Source organism: Grampus griseus (assembly GCF_964374135.1).
Source record: "Grampus griseus genome assembly, chromosome: 2".
In the NCBI taxonomy this organism is placed as follows: domain Eukaryota; kingdom Metazoa; phylum Chordata; class Mammalia; order Artiodactyla; family Delphinidae; genus Grampus; species Grampus griseus.
The window spans coordinates 29623913-29649084 of NC_139018.1; the positions used below are offsets into that span (position 1 = coordinate 29623913).

A 25172-nucleotide genomic window follows, 5' to 3' on the forward strand; every position below is an offset into this window, starting at 1 on the left:
ACATCTCCTGTCTGAACGGTTGCAGTTGCTTTCTAAGTAGTCCCCTGCTCATGGCTGAGAGGGAGCTCAGACCCTGCACTGGCCCCTGTTCTCCCGAGAAGAAGCCGCGGCCCTCTCCCCTCTCTCTGACTCGCTGCTTCTTCTCTTCCTGGCTGACTCAGCTCCAGGCGTACCGACCCTCGGCTACTCACGTACACACCAGGTGCGCTCCACCTCCGGCTGTGCTCTGGCTGCTTCCTCTGCCTCACGGCCCTCTCCCCATATGCTGGGCTCTCACCCTCACCTTCTTCCAAGTTTTGGTTCCTGTCTCTTCTTCTCTGTGAAGTTTACCCTGACCACTGAATGTAATACCACATCCTGTGCCCTCTCTGCCCCGCAGCACTCCCGATTCTCTTACTCTGCTTTCCTTTTCTTTTTCTTTTTCCCCATAGGTTTTACCAGCATCTAACATACTTTATAATTTACTGATTTATGATGCTATTGTTTATTTTCTGTTTTCTTCTAGTAGGATGTAAACTCCTCAAGGGCAGGAATCTTTGTCTCTCTTGCTTGCACCCCTTTGTATCTCAAGACCTAAACAGTGCCTGCACATAGTAGGTGCACAGTAAACATTTATTGCGTGGATGCACGAGTGAACAGATTCCTGTGAGTTGCCCGTCTCCAGTCTGTCCCCTCTCCATCATGTCCGACTTTGATAGCTGACCTTTCATCCCAAAACACAATGCTGCTTGTGCCATGCCCTTGTTTAAAAAACTTGGCTAAAACACTTTTGTTTCTCGCTAAATGAATCTAAAGTGATGAGTGTGATCTTCTTGGGCCTCCTCTCTCCGCTCCTAACCTAGTTTTCAGGCTTATTTCCCACGATTCCTTTACTCCCTCTGTTCTCCAGCCTCCTTCCCTCCGTGCCTCTGGTCATGCTGTGCCCTTTATCTGGCATGCCTTTTCTTCCATCACCACGTGTACAAATTCCACCCACCTATTAGGCTCAGCCCTGATACCACCTTCCCCATGAAGCCTTTCTTGATCACCCCCCACCCCCTAGTTCTCTTTTTACCGCTGGCATTTAGGGCACCTAGTACTTTCTTTTTCTTCTTCTTCTTTTTTTTTTTTTTTTTTTTGCTATTCATGTATTATCCCCCATTTTTGGACTTTTAGATCTTTGAAGTCACCGTCTGTCCCATCTGTATTGCCTGTTAAGAGTATTTTTGCTCAGTTGGGGTAATTTGACCGAGTCAATGAGTGGGACAGAACCATTGCCCAGAAGCCTTGATGCTCTAGAGAGAGGCAGCCCTTTCCTTTTCGAGCGGGCAGTGGGTTCGAGTCCTTCTCAGGCAGCATTGGGCCAGTATACGGGTCGTCATTGTCGAATCATCATCATCACCATCCTCCCCGATGTAACCAGAATGTCTACTATATGCAAAGCATGGGCCTACGACCTGCTGTGCTAAGAACTGAAACCAGGACCAAAAGCCAGAAGAGTTTACATGTTTTTATTGGCTTTGATTATTAAAATAAAGTGCACATGTAACAAATGGACTGTTTTGTTCATTTTTCCATTCATTCCATCAAAGTTTATTGAGTGCCTCCTCTGAGCAGGCATTGTGCTGGGCTCTGGGGTAACAGGGAAACCAAGAGAGACCTGTCCCCTCTGCTCATACTTATTTTGTAGCATGACATACAGACAGAAAGCAAGTAAACAAACAAGTAAAGTAACTGCATTTCAGGATAAATGCCATGAAAAGAACAGAGTGTGAAGGCTCAGCATAAGAGGAGGGACGGATTCTAGGTAGCATCCTAGGGGAGACAAGGGCTATACCCCGGTCCTGTGAGATGAGAAGGAGCCAGTAAAGTGAGGAACCTGGGAAGGGCTTTCTGGGCAGAGGAACAGTGCTCTTGAAGGCATCGCGATAGTTCTGAGCTCGTTGTGTGCAAAGAACAGAGGCTGGTGTGGCTGGAGCAGGGTGCCAGGGAGAGAAGGGCCAGGGAGGCACTTGGAGAGGTGGGCAGGGCCAGACCTGCAGGAGGCTCTTGGATTCATGGGACGTGAAAAAGGAAGCCATTTGGAGGATTTTAACCAGGGCAGTGAATTTGTGTTTCCTTAAGACCCCTGTGGATGCTGCATGGAAAGGAGACTGGATGCAGGGCCAGCAGTGCAAGGAGGGAAATAGCAGAATTTTGCACTCTTCCAGCTGGAGATAATGGTATCTTTAAAGAGGAATTCCTCTGATACACACACAATTAAAAAAAAAAAAAAAAAAGAGGAATTCCTTCTTTTTTAAAAAAGCACAACCACAAATGATCATTATCATCACCGTAAAGACTGGTTAGAGTAACAGGGAGCAAAGTTGTTTTAAAATGTGTTTATTTTCCAGATAATGTCCTTGGACAGGGAATGCAAGTGTGTCACGGGGGATGAGCTGCATCTCTAGTTGGACACCCCTGCCCTTCATTCCTAATACAGGATGCTCCCTCTGCTTCCTGAATACGGGCTTTGTTTGTTAGGAACTCCTGGCTTCTCCCAAGTTGTGTAGAGAGGCTTCTGGTGTCAGGGCCACGTCGCAGGAAATGCAGAAACACAGGAAATGCAGAAACACAGGAAATGCTGCTGTCACATGTGAGGCCTGGGGCTCGGACCAGAGGTTCTAGAGACACAGGGAAGCCAGTGAGAAGAGGGAGGGAGAAGTCAGTTTTCTCCAGGATGTTGAAGCTGTGCGGCACATCTAGGGACTAGTGCCTGCACAGTTTTCACCTTTACCAGCTTTCACCTTCCAACCCAGCTTTCACCTTCCAACCCAGAGTCCATACTGTGGGTACTAAATACCTTCATAATAAAAAATGAGAGTGGCATCAGAACTGCACTGAGATGCCAGAGGCAATGATCTTTAAATTCGAGGCACTTGGAACTTACCATGATTAAATGACTTCAACACCCAGAGAGTTTGCAAGATGGCTACACAAACAGCAACAGTTGTTGTAAGAACGACACCTTGTATTTATGCTACATCTTTTCACCAAAGGCTGCAGAGCATCTGACTTGTCATTGTCTCACTAGTGTTCCCCCCTACGGTTCAGGAAGCCAAGGCGCAGGAAGGCTAGGACACTTGCTGTGGACCCGGGCCAGCGTTTCCTAGCTGTGGGCCAGAGGTTGTGTCTGGCAGATGCCGTTGCTTCTCTGTTAGGTGGCGAAGGTTGATCCAGAGAGCCTAAGCGCTATCAGCTGATGGCTTCCCATATAAACCTGGTAGAGAAGCCAGAGAAGAATTTACTAGACCTATTTTGAGTTCTTTGGGAGGATTTGGCGATTAGCAATATCCTGATCCCTGCGATGGGAATGGAACTCTCTGACAAGAAGGCAATGGGAGAAGGTCACTGGAAACTCACCCCTGGGCTTCCTGCTTTGAGGACAGGCCCAGGGCATTGTCCAGGAGGCCACTGGAACCGTGATGGTGATACCAGAAGTCAGTACCATGCATGCTGCTTTCTAAGTCTTTTTTAAAAAAATTATTTAGCAGCATGAATGGTTTTTCTTTTTCAATTTTATTAATTTTTATTTTTTGTCTGTGTTGGGTCTTCATTGTTGTGCATGGGCTTTCTCTAGTTGCTGTGAGCAGGGGCTACTCTTTGTTGCAGGGTGCGGGCTTATCATTGCAGTGGCTTTTCTTTTTGCAGAGCACAGGCTGTAGGGCGCACGGGCTTCAGTAGCTGTGGCACGTGGGCTCAGTAGTTGTGGCTCGTGGGCTCTAGAGCGCAGGCTTAGTAGTTGTGGCGCACAGGCTTAGTTGCTCTGTGGCATGTGGGATCTTCCTGGACCAGGCTCATGTCCCCTGCATTGGCAGGCGGATTCTTAACTACTGCGCCACGAGGGAAGTCCCACTTTCTAAGTCTTTTCATAGCTCGCGTGATTGTCACACTATTACCGCAAGGATAGGTGGATGCTGTTGTCCTGTATAACTTGGTGCCCACCCACCTTTCTAGCTTCATCTTAGGCCAGTCTCTTCCTGAGCCACTGAGCTCTGGTCACATTGGCCTCTTCATGCTCTCTGGACAAGCCATATTCCCCTCCCTGCTTCAGGGAGTTTGCTCATGCTGTTGCCTTTGAGTAGAATACTTTCCCTCCTCTCCTCCCTTTGGTCCCTGTTCCCAAGGTTAGTCTCTGTCCATCCTTTACATCTAAACTTCCTTAGTTCACTTCCACAGGTAAGCCTTACCTGACCTCAGATTAGGAAAGGTCCCTTCTAACAACCTCTCATAGCACCTTGAACTTGCCTGTCACTGTTTTCATAGCAGTTGTAATTATATGGTTATGTATGTTGATTGAATCTGTCCTTCCTTCATTAGACTGTAGAGTCCACTTGGGGCCAGGACTGTAGCCATTTTTTGGCTTATCTAGCACAGTACCTGCCATGTAGTCAGCCTTAGACAAATGTTTGTTGATTGAATGAATGAGTTCCTATTTTATAATTGGGGAAACTGAGGCACAAAGCAATGATGACTCACCCAAGGTCACACAGTGAGCTTATAAAGAAGCCCCCAGGGCTCCTGACATGGAATCCATGGGCTCCCCTTCCCCTTATCCCACTTCTACTCTGGGGGGCTGGGTCCTCTGCCACAGTCTCTCATCCCTCCCTTAAACCTAGAGATACGCACCTTACCTCCCCTTTCCTCCCCTACGCCAAAGCAAGTGAGGTGCTCAGGTCCTATAGGAAGTACTGCAATATGCCGTGGAATTCTCAGACACAAGGGCTGAGAGAGAAATGGGAAACTCTGAGCTGATGAACCTGACCTTGCTTTGGTCATGGATTCTGCTATCTGATCTTGAGCAGTCAAAACTATTTTCAGCCTCAGTTTATTTACCTGTAAAATGGAAATTGGATTCTCTGCTGCAGTGTGACTCACGGGGCTGTTGGAGAGAGAGAATTAAAGTTATGATCTTTAAGCTCCATTACAAGTAATGCGCTGTAACGAAAATCCATTACTCTTAAAAAAATAACAATGGAAGATTATGAATAACACATTCATGTCAAATTCTGTTCAGATGGACAGGAAGTTACTTGCTTTCATCAAACAGGGCAAGATTCCAGAATGCCAGGGAAAGGAGAAACATATTTTCATATATTTGAGGTGGCCCTTTAGGAACAAAAGGAAAATTACATGAAAGTAAGTTTTGACCAGACATCTTGGGCCCACATAGAAGGGTACCCCTACCAGAGTATTCTCTTTTTAGAAAACATTTCTTGGGCAAAAAGAGTTGAAAAAGTCGGTGTTCTAGGAGGAGTTGGCTGGACGGGTCCCAGGAGAGAGAGTTGGTACCGCCAAGAGCTCCAGTTCCTGGCCAGCATTTTGGAGGCCTAGCTTCCCAAGCCATGGAAGCATCTTCACTGTGTTAAAAAAAACACACCAAAACAGAACACCCTCCGAATTACCCTCTGATGGTTTTCTCCTTTGCATTTTATTTCTCAACGCTTCTATTTTCTTGTCATTTCAGAGGGTTTTGGAAAATGATGAAAATGTAGAAGAAGGAAATGAAGAAGAGGATTTAGAAGAAGATATTCCCAAGCGGAAGAATCGGACCAGAGGACGGGTAAGCCGTGAAGGGAGGAAAGAGATCAGGGAGGCCGGGGCCTGGCAAACAACTGGTCCCTAGATTCAAAATCCCACTGCAGCTAGATGGAGGGTGTATCCATGGTCTTCCTTGCAGGACACCCAGAGAGGAAACCTCCAGAAGAATTCTGGTTCTCAGGTGATAGCCTGCAAGAGTTTAGAGCTGGCAAGAGGGAGAGAAGAGGCAGACGGTGCCCCGAGGGGATGGTGAGGGTCTGGGGAAGGTGGAGGTTGAGGTGTGGGTGAAGGTGGAGGATGAGGGGAATGTGACCGCTGTCCCCATTCCTCAGTCATAGAATAAGGCGGAAAGTGTCCTGTCCCTGGGGCTGCCCCAGAATGACAGGGTCAGGACACCTGCTTTGGGGTACGTTTCACTAGGCAGAGAGTGGGAGCAAACTGGGAAAGCATGGGGGCCGCAGCTGATGGTTCCCAAGCCAGTGTGGCGGGGGCTTTGGAGGCGTGTGGGCCTGGAATGTGACAAGAAAAGGCCAGAAGCCTGGGGAATGGCAGAGGGGAAATCCGTGGTGGAAGGAAAGAAGTATGAGGGTGACTCTTAAGGGGAGGGAGCGAAACCTGAGCGGTGCTCTCTGGCATTCGGGGTGGTCCTCCAGAGTCCTCATGTTCAAGCCCAGAGGGGTTTTCTGGGATTACCTTCAGGGCTCTGCAGGAGTATCTGACAATAGCCAGATGCAGCGGGACCTGCGGGGATGAACTGCTGCTTCCCATCTGGAGAATTAACTCTCTGAGGCCTGTCTGGCTCCTTCAGGCTCTAGGCGGGATGCTTACCCCTCCTGTGGATTAGGGGCTAGTCCTGGATGCCCTCTGAGCTTGGGTCCAGTGAGAATTATGGCAAGCCTCTCTTCCCGTGGTTCTTGCGTCTGAGTACACATCAGAAACACCACAAGAGCCTATCGAAATGCAAATTTGCAGGACCCACTCCCGGGAGTTCTGATTTAGGAAGTCTGGGGTAGGGCCTGGAGAGCTGTATTATAAGCAAGTTCCTAGGTGACTGGTGCAAGGGGCCTAGCAGTGCCCATGCTGAGCTGAGATGCTCCGACTTGGACAGGAGCTGGAATTTCTCAGTCCGGACAGGGTGGTCCTCTGATGCTGCACACCTTATAGAGTCACAACTCAGCTTCAGCCACGATCAATGTTTTGACACTCTTGTTTAATCTTTTCTTTACTCTCACTTTTGGTTGGTTTGTATGTTTGTGGGGTTTGTGTGTGTGTGCGGAATATTTGAATGCAAGCCCCTAGACATTTTTTCATTTAACCCGTACATACCTCAATGTATATCTCTAACAGGTATCATTATCATACCCAATAAAAATAACGATTCTAACATCTACTATCCAGTCCCTGATCCTTTCCCCCTGATTTTCTCAAAAATGCCTTTTTATAGTTGGTTTGTTTGAAACTTAGGTCTCTTGTATTCTATAACATTCTTCTTCCTTGCTACTCCCTACCACATACATATTTTTTTTTTCTCCATGCCATTTATTTGTTGAAGAACTTGGCTGGTTGGTCTTGTGGAATTTCTCATATTCTAGATGTGGCAGACTGGTGGTGTTTAACGTGTCCCTCAGTCCTCTTTATCTCCTGAAAACTGGTGGTCTGATGAGAGACTGATTAGATTCGGGATAGTTGTGCGTGTGTGTAAGTATTTTTTGGTCAGGCTAGACTCTCTCTTAGGTGTGAGGTGTGCTTCTTATGGCTTCACATCTGGAGGTGTATGCTGTCCACTCGTTCTGCTTTCAGTGGTGGTAAAAATGACCAGTGGATTTGGGTGTTGTCAGCCAGATCTCTCCTTAGAAAGTGCCCCATCACCTTTTCACCTAATCATCTTAGTGGCCCCTGATGAACTTGCCTGGACCCATGCCTTCTTGGGAGGTTACAAAATAATGGATATCTTACTCCATTCTAAAGGAGGCTTTAGAATGTGGAGTTCCTGGGCCTTTTGTGAACTCCAGTTGCTGTGTACCTCCAGGCCTGCTTCCAACCCTTGTCTCAGCCCAAACCAAACTTACTCGAGTAGGTGATGGAGAATGGTCGTCTTTACATCTTCTCCACTCCCAACTGAAATCTAGGCGTTGAACTTGTAGTTGGCAAATACGAATTGGGTGTCTTCTCTGTAAGAACACCGGCAGAAGCAGCAGCAACAGCCATTTGTACTTACTGTATACTTCCTATACATCAGGCAGTGTGATGAGCTCTTCACAATAAGAGCTACGTTACTGGACTACACCACAGTGCATCATAAACACAACAGGTCGATAGCGATATCATAAACACGATATCGATAGTGACGATAGGTCCTTTATACTGCATTCTCTATTTCTGCACTGTTCTTTACAGCAGCCACTGGCCACATGTGGGTGGCTACCAAGCACTTGACATGTTGCTAATTCAAATTGAAATGTGGTGTAGGTGTAAAATATTCACCATATTTCAAAGATATAGTAGGAAAGGAACGGTGAACACTTCATTAATATTTTTATACTGATGACATATTGAAATGGTAATACTTTGGATAGATTGGATTAAATAAAATGTATTACTAAAATTAATTGCATCTGTTTCTGTTTTTACTCTTTTTTAAAAACGTGGCTACTGGAAAATTTAAAATGACACGTGACCCCCATTATATTTCTCTTGGACAGCACTGCTTCTTTCATTCCCATATGTGGGTATTATTACTTCTAGAGAGGTTAAGGAACTTGTTCAAGGACATCCAACCTAGTAAGGAAGAAGCTAGGACTTGAACACAGGTCTGTGCTTTTTCTACTGGGTCACATGTGGCCCAGTGCCCAGCATGTGACCACTGACTATTTTGTTGAATGAATGATTGAATGATGGAAAAAGAACAGAAAGTCATATTTCAGATTTATGGGAGTTGAGCAAAGGCCTGAACACAGCGAGGGGGCTGGATGGGGCCTAGACTAGCTCTGGGCCCACCCGAGGCTGGCTAAGGGGCAGTCAAACGGCTCTCCATTGTGCAGTGACATTGTAGACATCCATGGTGGGAGCCGTGGGAGGACCTGGAAAGTGCAGGTGAGCCTACCTGTGCTGGAATAAGGTATGGAGCTGCTTAACCCACAGGCTCAAGGAAGCTACCCTTTAAGGTGTATTCAAGCTGCCACTGGCTCCTGGAGGACAGTCACTCCGTTTCTGTTGTCGGGACTGAGGTCTGAGGCTGAGGCTGTACATCTCAGTATGCGGCCCTTAGGCCGCAGCATCAGTGTCACCTGGGAGCTTGTTAGAAATGCAGATCCCCCCCAGACTCCACCCTAGGTGGGCTGAATTAGAGTCTGCAGTTTAACAGGACTCCCAGGTGCTCTGTGTGCTCATTGAGGAAGTCAGGGCTAAGGTAGTGATGACAAGAACAGTCTCTGCTTTGTTTGAACCGTGAGTTCAAATCCCAGCTCTACCACTTACTAGACTTTGGGTGGTTCAGGTAACCTCTGTGACCCTGACCAAATTGAATAAGTAGGCTGGGTCTCAGTTTCCTCATCATTAAAATTGGGGTAATAGTACACAGCCAATTTTGAGTGCTTAATAAAGGCTAGATATTATTAGGAGGGTGCAAGCAAAGGGAACAAATCTCAGAACCTTGACAATGGAGATTCCCTGAGGGGTGAGAGAAACTGAGGCCCAACAATGAATAATTGTATCTGTGGTCACTTTAGCCCAACAAATCAAAGCTCTTTAAAGTTCATGGAATTCCTGTGAGTCATCCATGTGAGTATTACCCATCAGTAAGTGTTTATGATGCACTGTGGTGTAGTCCAGTACTTTCAAACTTTAATGTGCATACAAAGCACCTGGTGATCTTGTTCAGCTGCAAATTCTGATGCAGTAGGTTTGGTGGGTGGGGACTGAGATCTTGCTTGGTTAACAAGATCCCAGGAGATGGCAGTGCTGCTGGTCTGAGCACCTCACTTTAGATGGCAAGAGTGTAGAGCAGTGGTTCTCAATTTTTTTTGGTCTCAGGGATTCTTTACTTACAAATTACTGAGAGCCCCAAAAGCTATTGTTCTGGTGGGTTATAACTAGTGATACTTCCCATATTAGAAATCAAAACAGGAAAAATGTTAAATTTAAGAATACACGTGCACACAGAGTGATGACATCATTGTGTCATGTAGCCGCTAGAAAACTCCACTGTGCACTTGTGAGAGTGAAAACTTTCAAATGACATTTTAGTACTATTACAAAAATAGTTTTGACACTGGAGACTCCCTGAAAGGGTCTCAGGGACCTCCAAGGATCCCTTGACCACTATTTGAGAACAACAGATATAGAGCGACTAGCTCTCTGCTCGGGACTGAGCCTGTCCGAGTTGAGAGTCTTCTAGTTGTAGGAAACTCAACTTAAGCTTAAGCAAAAGTGGGAAGTATTTGAAAAGCTGCTGAGCCATTGTCCCATATTTGAGCAATTTTTGAAGATTCAGGAAGGACAAGAAGGTGGCGGGGATTTAGGATTGGGAAAGAGTAAGGAACCCAGGCAGCTCTGGCCTCTACTTCTCCTTCCTTTATTCTTCTCTTGCAGGATTGCCTCTCCTGCTTCTCTGTGCACGTGGCCCCATAGTTCCTGAATTTATGGGTCCCCCAAGTGACCTGTACTAACTAGAGTCACTGTTTCCCAATTCTGAGTACCTTGGGGGTAGAATCTGGTTGGCCCAGCTTGGGTCACATGTCTATTCCTGAGCCAGCCAATCAACGGCGGCCAGTAGGGCAGGGCTGTGTGGTGCAGTCATGGCAGCCATGGCCCACCAGTGTGTGAATGGGGAGGTGGAATGGGGAGGAGTGGAGTCGGGTGAGTAGTTCTCAGAGAGGGAGGATGGTTTCTTTTGGACATCAGCTTCAAAGTTTTCTGTAACAGATTCTGGAAACCTGGGCCTCCGCCTTCTAGTGGCTCTGTGACTATGGGCAAATCATGAACCCTCTCAGAACCTGTTTCATCAAGTGCCAAATGGGAATAATATTACTTGGTTAAACTCAGATGGTGTTGTAGGAATTAACTGAGCTAATATATGTGAAAGAGCTTTGGATGCCGTGTGCCCAGCGTAGTGCTGAATGTCACGGGTTCATAATAAAGTACGAAGTGCCATCTTTGCCCTCGAGGACCTTGGAATTAAATTGAGGAGAAAATGCTAATAGTCATGATACAATCAGAAAGCAGCAGGCTTCTGACCGTGCACTTATCAAATGCAATAACAGTTCAGAGGAAAGAGCAATCAACTGGGCAAGGAGGGGAAATAATTTATTGAGTACTTCCTGTAGACCTAGTTCTGTCCCCTGTGGTTTCACACCCCCTTATTAGCACTACAACTCTGCAATAAAGATGTTGCTATGCCCATTTTACAGCTGAGAAAACTAATGCTTAGAGAAGTAACTTGTCTGAAAACACATGCTAGTGTTTAAACCTATGTCTGTCTGACTTTAAAGCTGATGCTTTACTCCTCAGTGTGGCAAGAGGAAGATTCTTGGAGGTGTGGCATGTTAGCAAGGCTAAAGCATGGAGCAGATGTGGATGGGCAGAGTAGAGGCTGATCCGTGACTGGGATCAATCAAAACAAAGACTTGGACGTAGCATCAGCATGAGGTGATCCTAGTAGGACTGGCACTAGGTCGTCAGTGGATATGTCAGTGGGCTTTGGATGGCAGTGAACGAATGGATGACCATGGGCTCCCGTCCTTCACTCCTTTTGTCTAATTGGTCTGAGACTCATGCAGGATGGATCGGGTAGGGCAACGCAGAGGTAGAACCCCAGCTGGCGGGTTCTTTGAGCAGTTCAGGGGTTAATTGATGAGCTCCTGGATTAAGATGTGGAATAGAAGGGAAATGCAAAGCCTAAGATGGCTTTTGAAGGAAGACACAATAGCACTTGGATACAGAGAATGAAGAAGAAGAACCAAAGATGATTAACTCACTGACCAGCCGACTGGTGGATTGATTCATTTATGCAGCAAACATTTATTAAGTGCTGCTTGGGTGACTGGCCCTGTGCCAGGTTCCAAGTATAATGGTCACCCAAATAGACGTTTTCCACCCTTATGTGGGGGAGATGGAAAACCAACAAGTACACCAACACACATATAATGTCAGACAATGCTATGTGCTATGACATGAAGCAGGGTAGGGGTAAGAGACCGATGGAGGGGATGAGTGAACATGCATTGGTCAGGAGGGCTTCTCTGAGGAGGTGACATTTGAGCAAGACAAGTAGGATTCCGAGTTTCCAAGCTTGAAACATTCCAGGAGACTAGAAGTGTGCTCCAACCACAGGAGGCGTCCCTTGCCTGTCCCCTCAATGCCCTATAGCCACAATCCCCATTTTGCAGTTGGGGAAACTGAGGTGCAGGGAGAAAGCGGGAGCAGCAGCCACCCTGCCAGCAGCCCTGCAGAGCGCAATTAAACCCTGGCTCTCAGCAGGGCCCCCGCTTCCTGCTGGCTGCTCCCAGTTCCAGCTCTCCTCCTCTTCTCCTGGGTGGTATTTTTAGTCTCCCAGAACCTCCTCCCTGAGTCTGCTGTTGCCTCTGTCATTCTGCTTGACTTGCTTTCACCTGCTCCCAGGCGCCTGTGACAGGGCTGCGGGCGGCACACGTCAAACTGTCCCCGGCTTCTCCAAGGGGGGCTGGGGGGGGGGCGCGGGCAGCTGAGGGTGACCACCCTCAACGTGGGCAGGCGGGGAGGCCTGTCAGTGCCTCGGGGTGACTGCCAGTGCCGCCCAGCTCCCTCTTGGGGTCAACTCTGAGTAATGAGGGCGAGGGGAGGGGACTGCGGGCTGGTGCGTGTGCAGGGGTGGGGGGCGGGGAGGCTAGGAGGGGAAGTGCCCTGGAGGGGAGGGAAGGAGGGAGGTGGAACTTTGTAATTTGTTTTGGAAAGAGACAGCCGAGGAGGTGGTGGCCTTGGTAGCTTGGCAGGTGGTGTTGATTGTGAAGGGTGTGTGTTTGGGGAGAGTGTGAGCCCCGTAGGGCTGGGGTACAGGCCTTTCCACTGTGACATCCCCAGGGAAACTGTGTGTGTGTGTGTGTGTGTGTGTGTGTGTGTGTGTGTGTGTGTGTGTGAGCAACTCAAGGCCTTTTGACCATGAAGTCCCCTCGGGGGTCACTTTTCCAGACCAGGCCCCTGGGACTGCCCCATTTTCCCTGCACACCAGGTGTTGCCATGTTTTATTTCTCATCTGCTGCACCTTCTTCTCTGTCCCCAAAGACCCCAGCAGGCCCTTTCCTTGGTTGGGAGTTTACTGCTACTCATTACCAGAGAATGACCTGGAGGAGGCTAGGGTGCTACCCATGTGACCGGTGTGGGACTTACAAAGGTCTAAAAATAAACCTTGCCATGTTCTTGTAGCCACTGTCCTGGGGCTGCCCAGCCGCCAGCTCCCTCTCTGGCTGCTCTTGTCTATCCTTGGAGGTAGAGCCCATCCCACCCTCACCCCGGATGATGCTGGTGGAGATGCACACAGGGTGGGGGTCTCAAGAGTCCAGCCCCAGGAGAGTGTGAGGTGTCAAGGGCTCTTGCCACTGGCTGGAGCCCCGAGGCAGACCACACAGGGGGGCCTCAGCAGAAGCTTGCCCTATGGAGTAGGCTGAGCAGGGGGGAGGGGAGCTCACGCCCCGATGCTAGGCCTGGCTGCCTCTTTTTTTTTTTTAAAGCATTTTCTGGTCTATCTCATCTTTTTAAAAAATTTATTTTATTTATTTTATTTTTGGCTGTGTTGGGTCTTTGTTGCTGCACGCAGGCTTTCTCTAGTTGCGGCGAGTGGGGGCTACTCTTCGTTGCGGTGCCTGGACTTCTCACTGCGGTGGCTTCTCTTGTTGCGGAGCATGGGCTCTAGGCATGCGGGCTCAGTAGTTGTGGCTCACGGGCTTAGCTGCTCCGAGGCACGTGGGATCTTCCCGGACCAGTGCTCGAACCGTGTCCCCCGCGTTGGCAGGTGGAATCTTAACCACTGCGCCACCAGGGAAGCCCTGGCTGCCTCTTGAGAGACTTGAGCTGGAGGGGAGTGTGAACACAGGAGTCTGGGGTGATAGCTGCATGTACGCTACTTGCTCTAATTCGCCCATTATCTGGGCAGCTGAGGGGAGCTGGGTTGGCACCCACATGTGGTTTCAGCGAAGCTGGCTAAGGAGTTGGAGGAAGAGATCCTAGGGGCAACAGTAGAGGATGGGAATTCTGACTGCTCAAGGCTTTGCAGTCAGACTGTCCTGAGTTTGCCTCCTGGCTCTGCACTTAATGAGCAAGTGACCTTGGGGAAGCTACTAATCCCTCTGTTGCCTCAGTCTCCTAAATCTGCAAAATGGAGATAATAGTAGCACCTGCTTCTCGGAGTTGTGAGGATTCAATGAAGTGATACGGCTGAGTAGCTGAGTGATTTGGGTAGGTTACCTAGTGTCTCTGGGCCTCAGTTTCCTGGCCTGTAAAGTGGGGTTGGTATATGAGAGACTACAAATGTAGTATAAAGTTGAATGAGGAGATATGGGTGAAGCGCTCAGGGCCTCACAGAAAACGTGCTCAGGAACCGTAGTGATTGTCAGCATAACAAGCATCCCAATATTCCCATGTCTCCCCAGGCCCGCGGCTCTACAGGTGGCAGAAGGAGGCACGACGCCGCCTCTCAGGAAGACCACGACAAACCTTACGTCTGTGATAGTGAGTATGGCAGACGCCGCCTTCCTGCCCCAGCCCCATGCTTCCTGTGCCGCCCCAGCCTCAGGCTCGCTGGCTTCTGCTCTCAGGCCTGCCTGCTGCTGCCTCACCGCAGTCACGCCCTGACCTGCCCTCGTTGCTGCACCAGGCCCTGGTGTTGCTTGCAGGAAGGAGAAGCAAGCCCGGAGGCCTCCCCGCCCTGTGCTCCTCTCCCTGCAGCGCCCTCCTTCGTGGCTTTCCTCCGGCTCTCTCTCTTTCACTCTCTGTCTCCTTAAGGTTCATCCTCTATTTCTTTCTCTGTTTCAGAGAATTCAAACAAAAGCATAACTCAAAATCCTCCAACAAAGGTACTTGGCTCCTGTGGCTTTTCATTTGTTTCCCTTTAACTTCCTTTCTCTTTCTCGCTCTCCTGTCCTAGGTGGGGCAGGTTATGAATCTTTCTCTGACCACGACTTAGTTTAATAAATGGCCCTCGATCCATCTCCAGCTTCTCTTGCTTGCTTCTGAAACATCTTTGGACAAGCGACTGCCTGGCTCCTGGGTTTAGGGTCTGCAGACAGAGATGGGGAGGGGCCAAGGGGCAGAGCAGCGGGGGCGGTGGCAGCGGGTGGACCTCCAGGGACCTGCAGCTTTCCGAGGGATTGCTGTCAGCTTGAGAGAGCTTTTGGCTTTCTCACCTATCAGAGCACTGGGGGGTGGATTTTTTTTTTTTTTTTTTTTTTGCGGTACGTGGGCCTCTCACTGTTGTGGCCTCTCCCGTTGCGGAGCACAGGCTCCGGACGCGCAGACTCAGCATCCATGGCTCACGGGCCCAGCCGCTCCGCGGCATGTGGGATCTTCCCGGACCGCGGCACGAGCCCGTGTCCCCTGCCTCGGCAGGCGGACTTTCAACCACTGCGCCACCAGGGAAGACCCGGGGGCGGGGGGTGGATTTAAAAGCTTTGCCTTAGGGACTTCCCTGGTGGTCCAGTGGTTAAGACTCCACGCTTCCACGGCAGGGGGCCTGGGTTCAATCCCTGGTCGGGGAACTAAGATCCCGCATGCCGTGTGGTGCAGCCAAAAAAAAAAAAAAAATCCTTTCCCTAGTTATCTTCTCACCATATCGGGTGCCATCTGCTCGCTCCATGGCAAGGGCAGCCCTCGAAACACCTCTCCCTGACCATCTTCCCTTCCCACCTTCTTCTCTCTGAGGAAGCAGAGCTCCACCGTGGGCGAGAAGGGGCTGCAGTGAGGATGGCAGCGGGACCGCTGAGGCAGGGCCCCGGGCACAGTGGTTCCTCGGGCGTCCTGCCCGTCTTGCCAGTGTCTGCAGTCTCTGTGAAAGTGGGAGAGACCCAGGGGAAGATGGGGCACAGGGAGTACATCGGGGGTGGTGCCCTTTTCCTCCCTCTTCACTGGCCTCTTTTGATTTCAAAAAGTTGTTCTGTGCCCGGTGGGGTGACAGCTGGTTGGAGAACCTTTTGCTAGAAGAACTCAAACTCCATGACCCCCACTTGGCTGCTTAATACACCGTGCAGATGACATTCCTGAGACGACTCCTGCAGGTAACATCTCCATCCCAAGCCGAGGCCGGTTCAGCATGAGGAGGGAGCAGGGCATGGGTCTGATGTCTCTCAGCAATACCAGGAGGTGCCTGCTTCCGCCTGGGTCTTGCTTCCTGGATGGGGTTCAGTTTTGTTCTGATGTATAAAAGCCCAAGCATGCTAGCCCTCGGAAGACTGATTCTGGGCTGGGAAGGGTCCTTCAGACCCCCAGGGGGCAGGCTTTCCAGCTGTGTCTGGCCAGAGCAGCCCAGCTATCAAGAAGGCCAAGAGCTGCTTTGGAACTGGGGCATTGCCACTGCATTCCTCTTTCAAAAAGCTGTATTTTCTTAGGTGATTTTCTGCTACCGCAGGTAGTGGGATTACCTTTCACGCTCTCTCTCCAGCTTTCATTGGGTTCTCAGCCAGAAATAATCCCAGACACACCCATGTGCCCTTCTCCACCCTCCCCTCAGTTCCTGTCTTCCCTGCCTTTGCCTCCTTAGTATTAAATCCACGCAGCGCCCTTGTGGGTGTCCCTGTCTGGCCTGGCTCACCCCCTCGCCCCCGGGCTCCTGCGGCTTTGTTTAGGGCTCTCAGTGCCATGTGCTGTTTCCTGTTCCCCTCCCCACGGGCTCTGTGTCTCCTCCTGTTTACCCTGTGGAGCTTGGGAGGCCTGATTGCAGGCCTGGTGGCAGCTTTCTGGAAGTCTCAGGGGCTGATGTCTTGGCTCTGCCTGCACAGGCGCTGCCTGCTTTTTCCTCCCTCGGCGGGACAAGGTCCACCGTGGAACGCCCGTCTCTATCCTGGCTCTCTTAGGAAATTGTGTGGCAGCTCAGTGATTAATAGACTTTATTTTTATCTGGTGCCCTTCAGACATGTGATCCTTTGGGATACGAATGACCTTTGGAGAGGTCACAAGGCCCACCTCCCACCCCCACCCCCCAGCTGAGCAAGGAATGCTTTTAATAATCTCTAATGCATCCTAAGTAGAGAGGTCTCTCGTCAACTCCTTGAATGTCCCCAGGGATGGTGTTACCATAAGCTGCCCTTTCTTCCATGATTCCAACTGTGCTTTGAATGATTGTTTTTTCCTTAATAGGAGCTGAAATTTTTCTCTCCTACAGGCCCGCTTAGCTTTTGTGCATCTTTTCCCAACAAATAGGCACCTTCAGGATTTCGTCTATGCTGGAGGCCCTCATAACATCCCCTTGTATTCTTGGTTTACCTAGGGATGCATCCCATAATTTCTTCAATGGCCAGCTCAGAATTCTCTTCCAGGTTTAATTTAAGCTCAGCACTTTCATTGGAAGTAGCACCCAGGCCAAGTGGTTCAAAGAGTAACAGACACATTTCCTTGTTTATTTTACACGTGGGCTTTTAACACCACCCACGTCTGTAGAGAATAGAAGTAATTGGCCACCCCACTGCACTGTGTACCATCTCAAACACTTCCCACCCGGTGCCTGTCCTGACCCCCGGGCCAATGCCTCTCCAGGTGTGTGCTCTTTTCTACTTCTACATTTGATTATTCCTGCTTCCATAAATCACTCTGCATTTGGCCCTATTGAGTCTCCATAAAGAGATACAATAATATGTGACTTCAATATGCAAGATTCAATAAAGGCAAATTTAAAGACATTGCCCAGTAGTTAAATTTCATTCACCACAGATTCACAATCCCTGCCATTTTTGTATTGTCTATGGATTGATTTGCATAATCTCCACTCCATCTTTCGAGTTATTTATGAAAATATGAGGCCACCTTGGACCCCACCACCTCTTTCCAGGTTTCTGTGGAGTAGTTGTAGCTATTTTTCAGATGTGATTGTATTTAACCATTCCTGGTGTATATTCCTATATAGTTGTCCTGCTCTGTTCTCGGTCCAAGCTTCCCTTTCAAGGTGGGTGGTTGAAATATTATCTTAGCTGCTAACTTCAGGTGATAGATAGTTTGCTTGTTACCTTTCACTCAGCCCTTGAATTTATTCCATCTCAGAGAAATATTAAAACCATCTGAACATAATTTATTTTTTACCCAATCCATGGTGTGTGTAGATGGATACTTCATTTCCAGCAAGTAACCAATCTCTATTAATTGTCCTGAAAGTTTACCCAGCTTCAGGATTAAAGTTCTGTTTCTTCCCTTTCAACCTCTTGCCAAAGGGAAAGTGTTCATTCCCTACAGCAAAGCACCTACATGTGACTTTGTAGGAAAGGCTGTTGGTGCTGGTCAAAGTGTGGACCTGGACCACCTGTGCAGAGACAACCGAGATGTTTATTAAAATGTGGATTCTTGGGCCTCACACCAGAGCTCCTACGTCAGAATCACTGGGAGTAGGCCTAGGAGTCTGCATTTTTGAGAGCTTCTCAGGCGATAATTATGAATACTGATTTTTGAGAATGACTGGTCTACCGCATTCAAATTCGAAAACTTCTGGCCTCTGACTGATCAGCCCTTTTATTATTCCCTGTTTTTTGCATCTGGAAGTTCTGGAATCTCCAGGAATTCTCCAGGCAGAGTGCCACCAGCTTGCATTGCTGTTTTAGTTGGTCTCTTTAGAATCTTTCCTTTCCTGTTCTTTCAACATTGATATAAAACTCAGTAGTCCGAAATAAAATTCAGCAACCCAGTACTTGACTTTAGTTTACTTAATGGCTTTAAATCCCAATAATGTAATTAACTCCCTTTTATAGGTGAGATGATAACTGGGGATAGACATATGAAAGAAATCCTTGGGTTTGGGCTACTGAGATATTTTGAAAATAATTTCAAGAGTTTGCCATTTCTCTTCCTAACTGTTCCCAGCTCTGGATTTTCTGTTAGCATCACTGGGGAAGACTCTTGATGAGAGACTCACTTTTCTATTTTCTTTGTTCAAGGAGCATCATAGGAAAGAAGATGGTGGTGATGGGGTGATGTTCAGGGAGAAGGAGAACATTTTGTCTCTAAGCTTCAGCCATTTAGGGAGGAACAAAGCACCCATTTGCCCTTCTGCGGGGCACAATGGAAGTGATTTGTGAAGTTTTTTTTTTTCCTTTCCCAATTTTTTCTTTAAAAAAAATTAAATTTAATTACATTGTAGAAAGAACACTTAACCTGAGACCTACCCTCTTAAATTTTTAAGTGCACAATATATGTTGTTCAGTAGGGGTACATTGTTGTACAGAAGATATCTAGAGGTTGCTCATCTTGCTTGATGGAAACTTTATGCTTGTTGGTTAGCGATTTCCTATCACCCCCTCCCCACCAGCCCCTGACAACCACCATTCCAGTCTTCGATGCTTTGAATTTGTCTACTTTAGAGAACTCATATAGGTGGACTCACGCAGTATTTGTCTTTCTAGGACTGGCTTCTCTCACTTAGCATAGTATTCTTGAGGTTCATCCGTGTGATTGCGTATTGAATAATGCAGTATTCCTTTTAAAGGATGACTAATATTCCGTTGTATGTGTATACCACATTTTCTTTATCCATTCATTCATTGATGGGCATTTAGATTGTTTCCACGTCTTGGCTAGTGGGAATACCGCTGCAATGAATATAGGAGTGTTAATATCTCTTTGAGATCTTGATTTCAACTCTTTTGGATAAATACCCAGATGTGGGATTGCTGGATCAGATGGTAGCTCTATTCTTAATTCTTTGAGGCGCCTCCATACTGCTCTCCATAGCTGCTGCATCATTTAGCATTCCCACCAGCAGCGCACGAGGGCTCCAACTTCCCCACATCCTTGCCAACACTTGTCTTTTGCTCCCAGCTTTTTCTGATTACGGTGATAACCCCTGCTAATGGGTACTTACGTGTGCAGAGCACTGTGCTAAGCATTTTATGTGCATTATTTCTGTAAATCCCCACACTAACCTTGAGAGGCAGGGACAATTGACCTCACTTTAGGCAGAAGAAACAGGCTTAGAGGGGTGAGGGGACTTGTCCAAGATCACACAGCCGGTTAATGCTAAAGCAGGGATATGAATCCTCATTTCTCCAACTCCAGAGCTGATACACCCCAGCACATCTCTGCACAAACATCTGGCTACATGTGCCCTCCTCCAAACCAGTATGGAGTTTGGCTGTCCTAAGAGCTGAGGAAAAACATGCTGTAACTGTGAATGAATGAGCGCTTGCTCATTATTTTTATTTTTTATTTATGAGGTGAAGCCCTGGCTACTGTTGACAGACGGCTTCCAGGTGTCAGGTTGGTAAGCTGGAGTCAGGCAGTAATTATAGCTGAAGTGGAATGGAATAGTTTACATAATTTTGAGCCTTTTAAATTTAAATCTATTAAAATCACTCTGCCTCCCACCCCTAACTGGGTCATTAGGGTAGCTTAGTGACAAAAGGCAAACAGACGTGATTGAAGCCCTCCTGGGAACTTGACTCACCTCTGAGTCATGTCAGGTATTCACACATCAGGAGTGATCCCTTTCAACTCAGCCTCCACATCAGCAAGAATTTTGTCCTCTACCACCCTCATCCCACAGACGTGTATTTTCGATCGTGTGGCCTGTGACTTCACAGTGTTTCCTCCCTTCTAGAAATCTGGTGGGGTGTAACTCTGTCCAGTTGGGGCAGTGTCAGGACAGGGTCTGGGTTCCTCCCTGCTCTTCTGGGTGGTGTATACCCCAGGGAGAATGTATGGGGCAAGAAGCAGGGTCTGGGGGTGTCGTCTTGGTTCCACCCCTCAGTGGCTATGGCACTTCTCAATGATGGGGAGCTCCTTCCTTGAGTCTCTAGAGCTCCTCAGTCAGCCGTCTCCCCCACGCCATGGGCTCCGTTCTTCTCAGCTTAACAATGAGGCTCTTTTCCTGAGAGATAGGACGCTGGGCCGTGGGATATCAGGAGACCACCCCGCGGGGCCGAGAGCAGCCTGGATTGGCGCATGGGGCAGGCACAGTTGCTCCCAAGGCATTCTAGAAACTCCGCTTGACCTCAGCCTCCTTAAAATCACTCCGGTTTCCCCCATACCTGAGTGCCCAGGAAGAATCAGATGACTACTGCAGTCTTATTTAAAAAAAATTTTGAGGGCATTAAGGTCCCCCATTCTCTAAGGCTCACGTGCTTTTCGCTTCAAGCTGCAGTGGTAAAAGCCAATAACGCGGCCTTCAGGCTGGCCGCCCTTGCCGCTGAAGGGAAGCCGGCCTCATCCCTCAGTTGTTGCCGCTATTATCTTGCAGGTTCTTGCGTGGGGTGCGGTGGGGGAGGGGTGGGAAAGGCTCCGTGCCCCAGAAACTTGATTTGTGGAGCAGGGCCTGTGGCATGGGATTGATCCCTGGAGACTGAGTGCATTTGTCCCTGCAAAGCTGGGTCTGTTTAAATATTTAAATGTCCTCGCTTCATGGACACAGGTTGCAGGTTGCCGCAGCAGGGCTGGTAGGAGACAGGGCTGGGGAGAGGCTGAAATTTCTCATTCATGCCCTCATACCCTCTAGCTCTCTCAAGAACCTTGCCCATTGACCACCAAACCTAGGTTTGCCTTTTCTGGGCTGTAACTCACACCCTCTTTTATTTATTTATTGAATTGAAGTATAGTTAATTTACAGTATTGTGTTAGTTTCAGAGGTACAGCAAAGTGACTCAGTTATATATATATTGTTCTTTTTTTCAACTGTTTTCCATTATACGTTATTACAACATACTGAATATAGTTCCCTGTGCCATACAGTAAATCCTTGTTGTTTATCTATTTTATATATGCTAGTATGTATCTGTTAATCCCATACTCCTAATTTATCCCTCCCCCCTTCCCCTTTGGTAATCGTAAGTTTGTTTTATACCTATGTGTACACCCTCTTGAATTACTTTCTTATCCAGTCAGAAACAGTATACGTTCATTGCAGAAAAATCAGAAATTACAGATAAGCATAAAGGGAAAAATAAAAATCACCCATAATCTTACTCTTCAGAGGTAATTTCCACTTTGTTTTGTTGTATCCTAGTTTAGGGTTCTCGCTGTCTCTGTCTACTATACCCTCCCCCCAATAAATGATACATACCACTTTAACCCCCCCCCCCCCACTCAACAACACATGAGGACCATCCTTCCATGTCAATAAGGACATTTTTATGACAACATTTTAAGGCTATATGGTGTTCCATGATATGGCCATGCCCCAGTTTGCTCAACCATTGTTCCACTTGTTGGATGTTTAGACAGTTTAAAATTTGTTCACTATTAAAAACAATATTGCAGCTATATGTTTGCATAATGCTTTTATTTCCTAGAAGCAGAACTGTGAGGTCAAAGTGCCTGGTGCATAGCCTTTGATTTCTCTTATTTCAAGTCCTGGTGGGGGGTCAGGGAAGTGGGTTAGCAAGAGCTGCACAAAGAAGGTGCACTGACTTTGGAGTGAGAAGCCTGAGGTCAGATTGTGGCCCTGCCACTTGTTAGCTTGTTATCCAGAATTTTTCGAGAAAATTGTCTTGCTGCTGGGAGTGTCCATTGTCCCGAGGTGTGGAGTGGGGATGTACACGGTTAGGAAAGCTACATGTGATAATATATATTAAAATGTTTGCACATGGTATGTGCTTAATGATTGTTTCTTCAACCTTTGCCTTTTCCTTATTTCCTCTGTCACCAATGTAGTTGGCAAGATAAGGCTGATATCCCAGGAGGAGATAACACAAGCAGTTTTCATTGAGTAGGCAGTGAGCACTGCAGGAATCCAGGGGAGGGAGTGGTCTGGGGCTGGGGACCGGTATGTCAGAGGGTGCTTCCCTAGGATGCCAAGCAGGTCCTCAGTGAGGGTGTATTGAATTGACGGACGTCTCCAGGGAAGGAGGGGTATGTGGGAATCAGCCGGAGGTAATAATAGTAATGGCAAAAGTTTGTTGATTTATAATATGGGCCTGGAATGTTAGGTTTCGTCTATATTAATTCTTTAATCCTTGAAAAATACCAGGAGATAGATGGCATGATCATCTCCATCCTACAGATAAGGATTCTGTGGAGAAAAGGGGTTAATTAACTTTCCTGAGGTCACCCAGTGAATAAGTGGCAGATCCAGGACTTGATCCCAGTTAGCAATCTCTCTCTGTCTGCCCTGCAATCTCCCTATCCCCCCACCCGTCACTCATCTCTTCCTGGAATCTACCTTACCTTGTACATAACTCTGCATAGGCTACCTCTCACACAGTATGATAACAGTTTGTCTATTTGTCCATTCTTCAAGCTAGACTGTGAGCCTTCTGAGGGCAGAGACTGTGTCATATTCAACTTGCATCCCAGACCCAGCACAGTGGCTGCTCCCAAAATGTTGAATGTGGGATGCACATACCAGGACAGAAGATAGACCAGCGTCGCTGAAGCAGAGTGTTTGGGTAGGGAGATTGAGGGGCACAGAGCTGGACATTAGACTGAGCTGCTTAGAGTTTGGCCCGTATAGTCAATGGTGAATCATGGATGATCCTGGAGACGTCTCTGGAATGGTTAATCTCGAGGATTAGGTGTTCAGGGGAGAGAGCCTGAAGCCTGTGGCTAAGAGGAGCCTTTTCCAGTCAGGAAGGAGAAGACATGAAGTCTGGACAGTGGTGAGAGCAGGAACACAATGGAGGGGGCAAACAAGCAAGACTTTATGAAAGAAAAATCCACAGAAGCTGGCAGAGGACAGACAGGATGTGGGGTACAAGAGAGAGGGAGGTGGCAACAGTGACTCTTCAAGTCTTGAGCTTGAGTAATGGAGACATGAGGGAGGCTTAACTGGAATATTCTAGAGGAGGAGGAGGTAATTTGGGGAAGTGATGAAACTTTGACATATGGCTTTGTGGACATGGCAGGACATCCAGGCAGAAATGTCTAAAATATGCTAGTATACGTTTGTTTCCCCAAAGTTCGTGGGGATCTTATACCGATGTCGCAGGTGGATGGGGGCCTGCTTCAGGTAAGGGTCATTGAGACGCACTTGGTAGGTCAGGACTCACAAATCAAGGATCTGAAGGAGCGTTTATGTCAGATATTCACCCCGAGATCCCCAAAGAGAGCACGCTGGCCAGATTCCCAAATGTTTGGAGGCTACTATACTTTATGATATTGCATCTGATTTTTTTGCCTTTCTCTGTTTACCTTCTCTAGAAATGTTGACAGTAATATTTATTATTTAAATTATTTTCCATGAAGATTAAAAGAAGAATGATATTTGACTCTTTAAGTGAATTAAGGACATGCTAATGTATGATTTCACTAGAATAAGGAATCAAGGACACCATGTCTATAAGGGGTGGTGGCCCGAAGAAGATGGCTCTCGAATCAGAAGCCCAGGATTTGAGTCTTTGCTACAACACTCCCTAGCCACAACCTAGGACAAATCACAAAAACCTCTCTGAGCCTCAGTTTCTTTTTCTGTCAAGTGAGGGCAATAAGATTGACCTTAGAGGGTTTTCAAGAGGGTGAAATGAGACCGTGTGTAAAAATAATTAGTTCACTGCCTGGTTCATAAATATGCTGAATAAATATTTTTTTTTCCTACTAATTCAAGAAAGGGTATTTATTTCACATGTGGGTCCCCAGTGGTGTTTTGTGCCCTGGCTGCTGGCATTGTCAGAGATCAGGGAAGCATTCTGAGAGTGAACTGAACGATCAGAAAGAGCTACTGTTTGTTGAACATTTGTTGCGTGCCAGGCAATGTGCTAAGTACTTTACAAGGATGGACCCATTCAGTTCTCACAATACCCACATGAGGTTTAAAACTATTATTATCCCCATTTTACAGACGAGGAAACTGAGGTTTGGAGTAACTTGCCCAAGGTCACACAACCAATTAGCTGACGTAGGACAACTGACCCCAGAGTTCACCAGAATCATGTTACCCTGCTTCTCAACAGAGCAGGAAAGAGTTCTGCTAACACATTTAATGCTTTGGTTTTGGAAGTTTCTGCATTTCTCTGCGGGGGATCCAGAATCAGGTTATAGAGTATTTTGAAATGAAACCTTGTTGCCTATCTCCGTTCTTCCTGTTTTTTTTTTTAAAAAAACATGTAGCCACGTGCACATACAGTAAATTCCTACAATATGCAGAATGCCCTCCCTTGATGAAGACACGGGACTTGTGGATCACAGGCATTTGATAGATCCTGGCTCTGGGCTCACTCCTAATATATGGGTCAGTGCCAGACCCTGAGGAATGTGGCTTTGAAAAATCAGGATATTACACCCCACCCCTACTCCAGCCCCTGTGTTTCTGTCCAGAAGAACTCAGCTTAAAATAAGCATCAAGGGTGGCCTGGAAGAAGGCATGAAGCCACAGAAGGGCATCTGCCTACCTGGCTTGGTGGGGTGGGGAGAAGGGTGTAGGCAGCCCCTGGGTGGATTCTGTGGCTGGGAATCTACAGCATTTTTCTGTCACAGTTGAGGGAATAATTGCTTCAGGAGACACACAGTCCTCAGAGGACCCAGAG

General features: G+C 47.7%; 1 protein-coding gene across 2 annotated transcripts in view; it reads left to right on the forward strand.

Moving 5' to 3' along the window:
* Positions 1-25172, forward strand: part of DPF3 (double PHD fingers 3) — a gene marked incomplete at both ends in the record, with an annotated part of 255039 nt that overhangs the window by 140391 nt on the left and 89476 nt on the right. For both annotated transcript variants that reach the window (XR_014296384.1, XM_082648770.1), the window contains 2 exons: positions 5486-5581; positions 14181-14259. Coding sequence is in view for 1 of the 2 variants with exons in the window: in XM_082648770.1 (XP_082504896.1) it covers positions 5486-5581; positions 14181-14259 (175 nt within the window). The remainder of the gene's footprint in view (positions 1-5485; positions 5582-14180; positions 14260-25172) is intronic.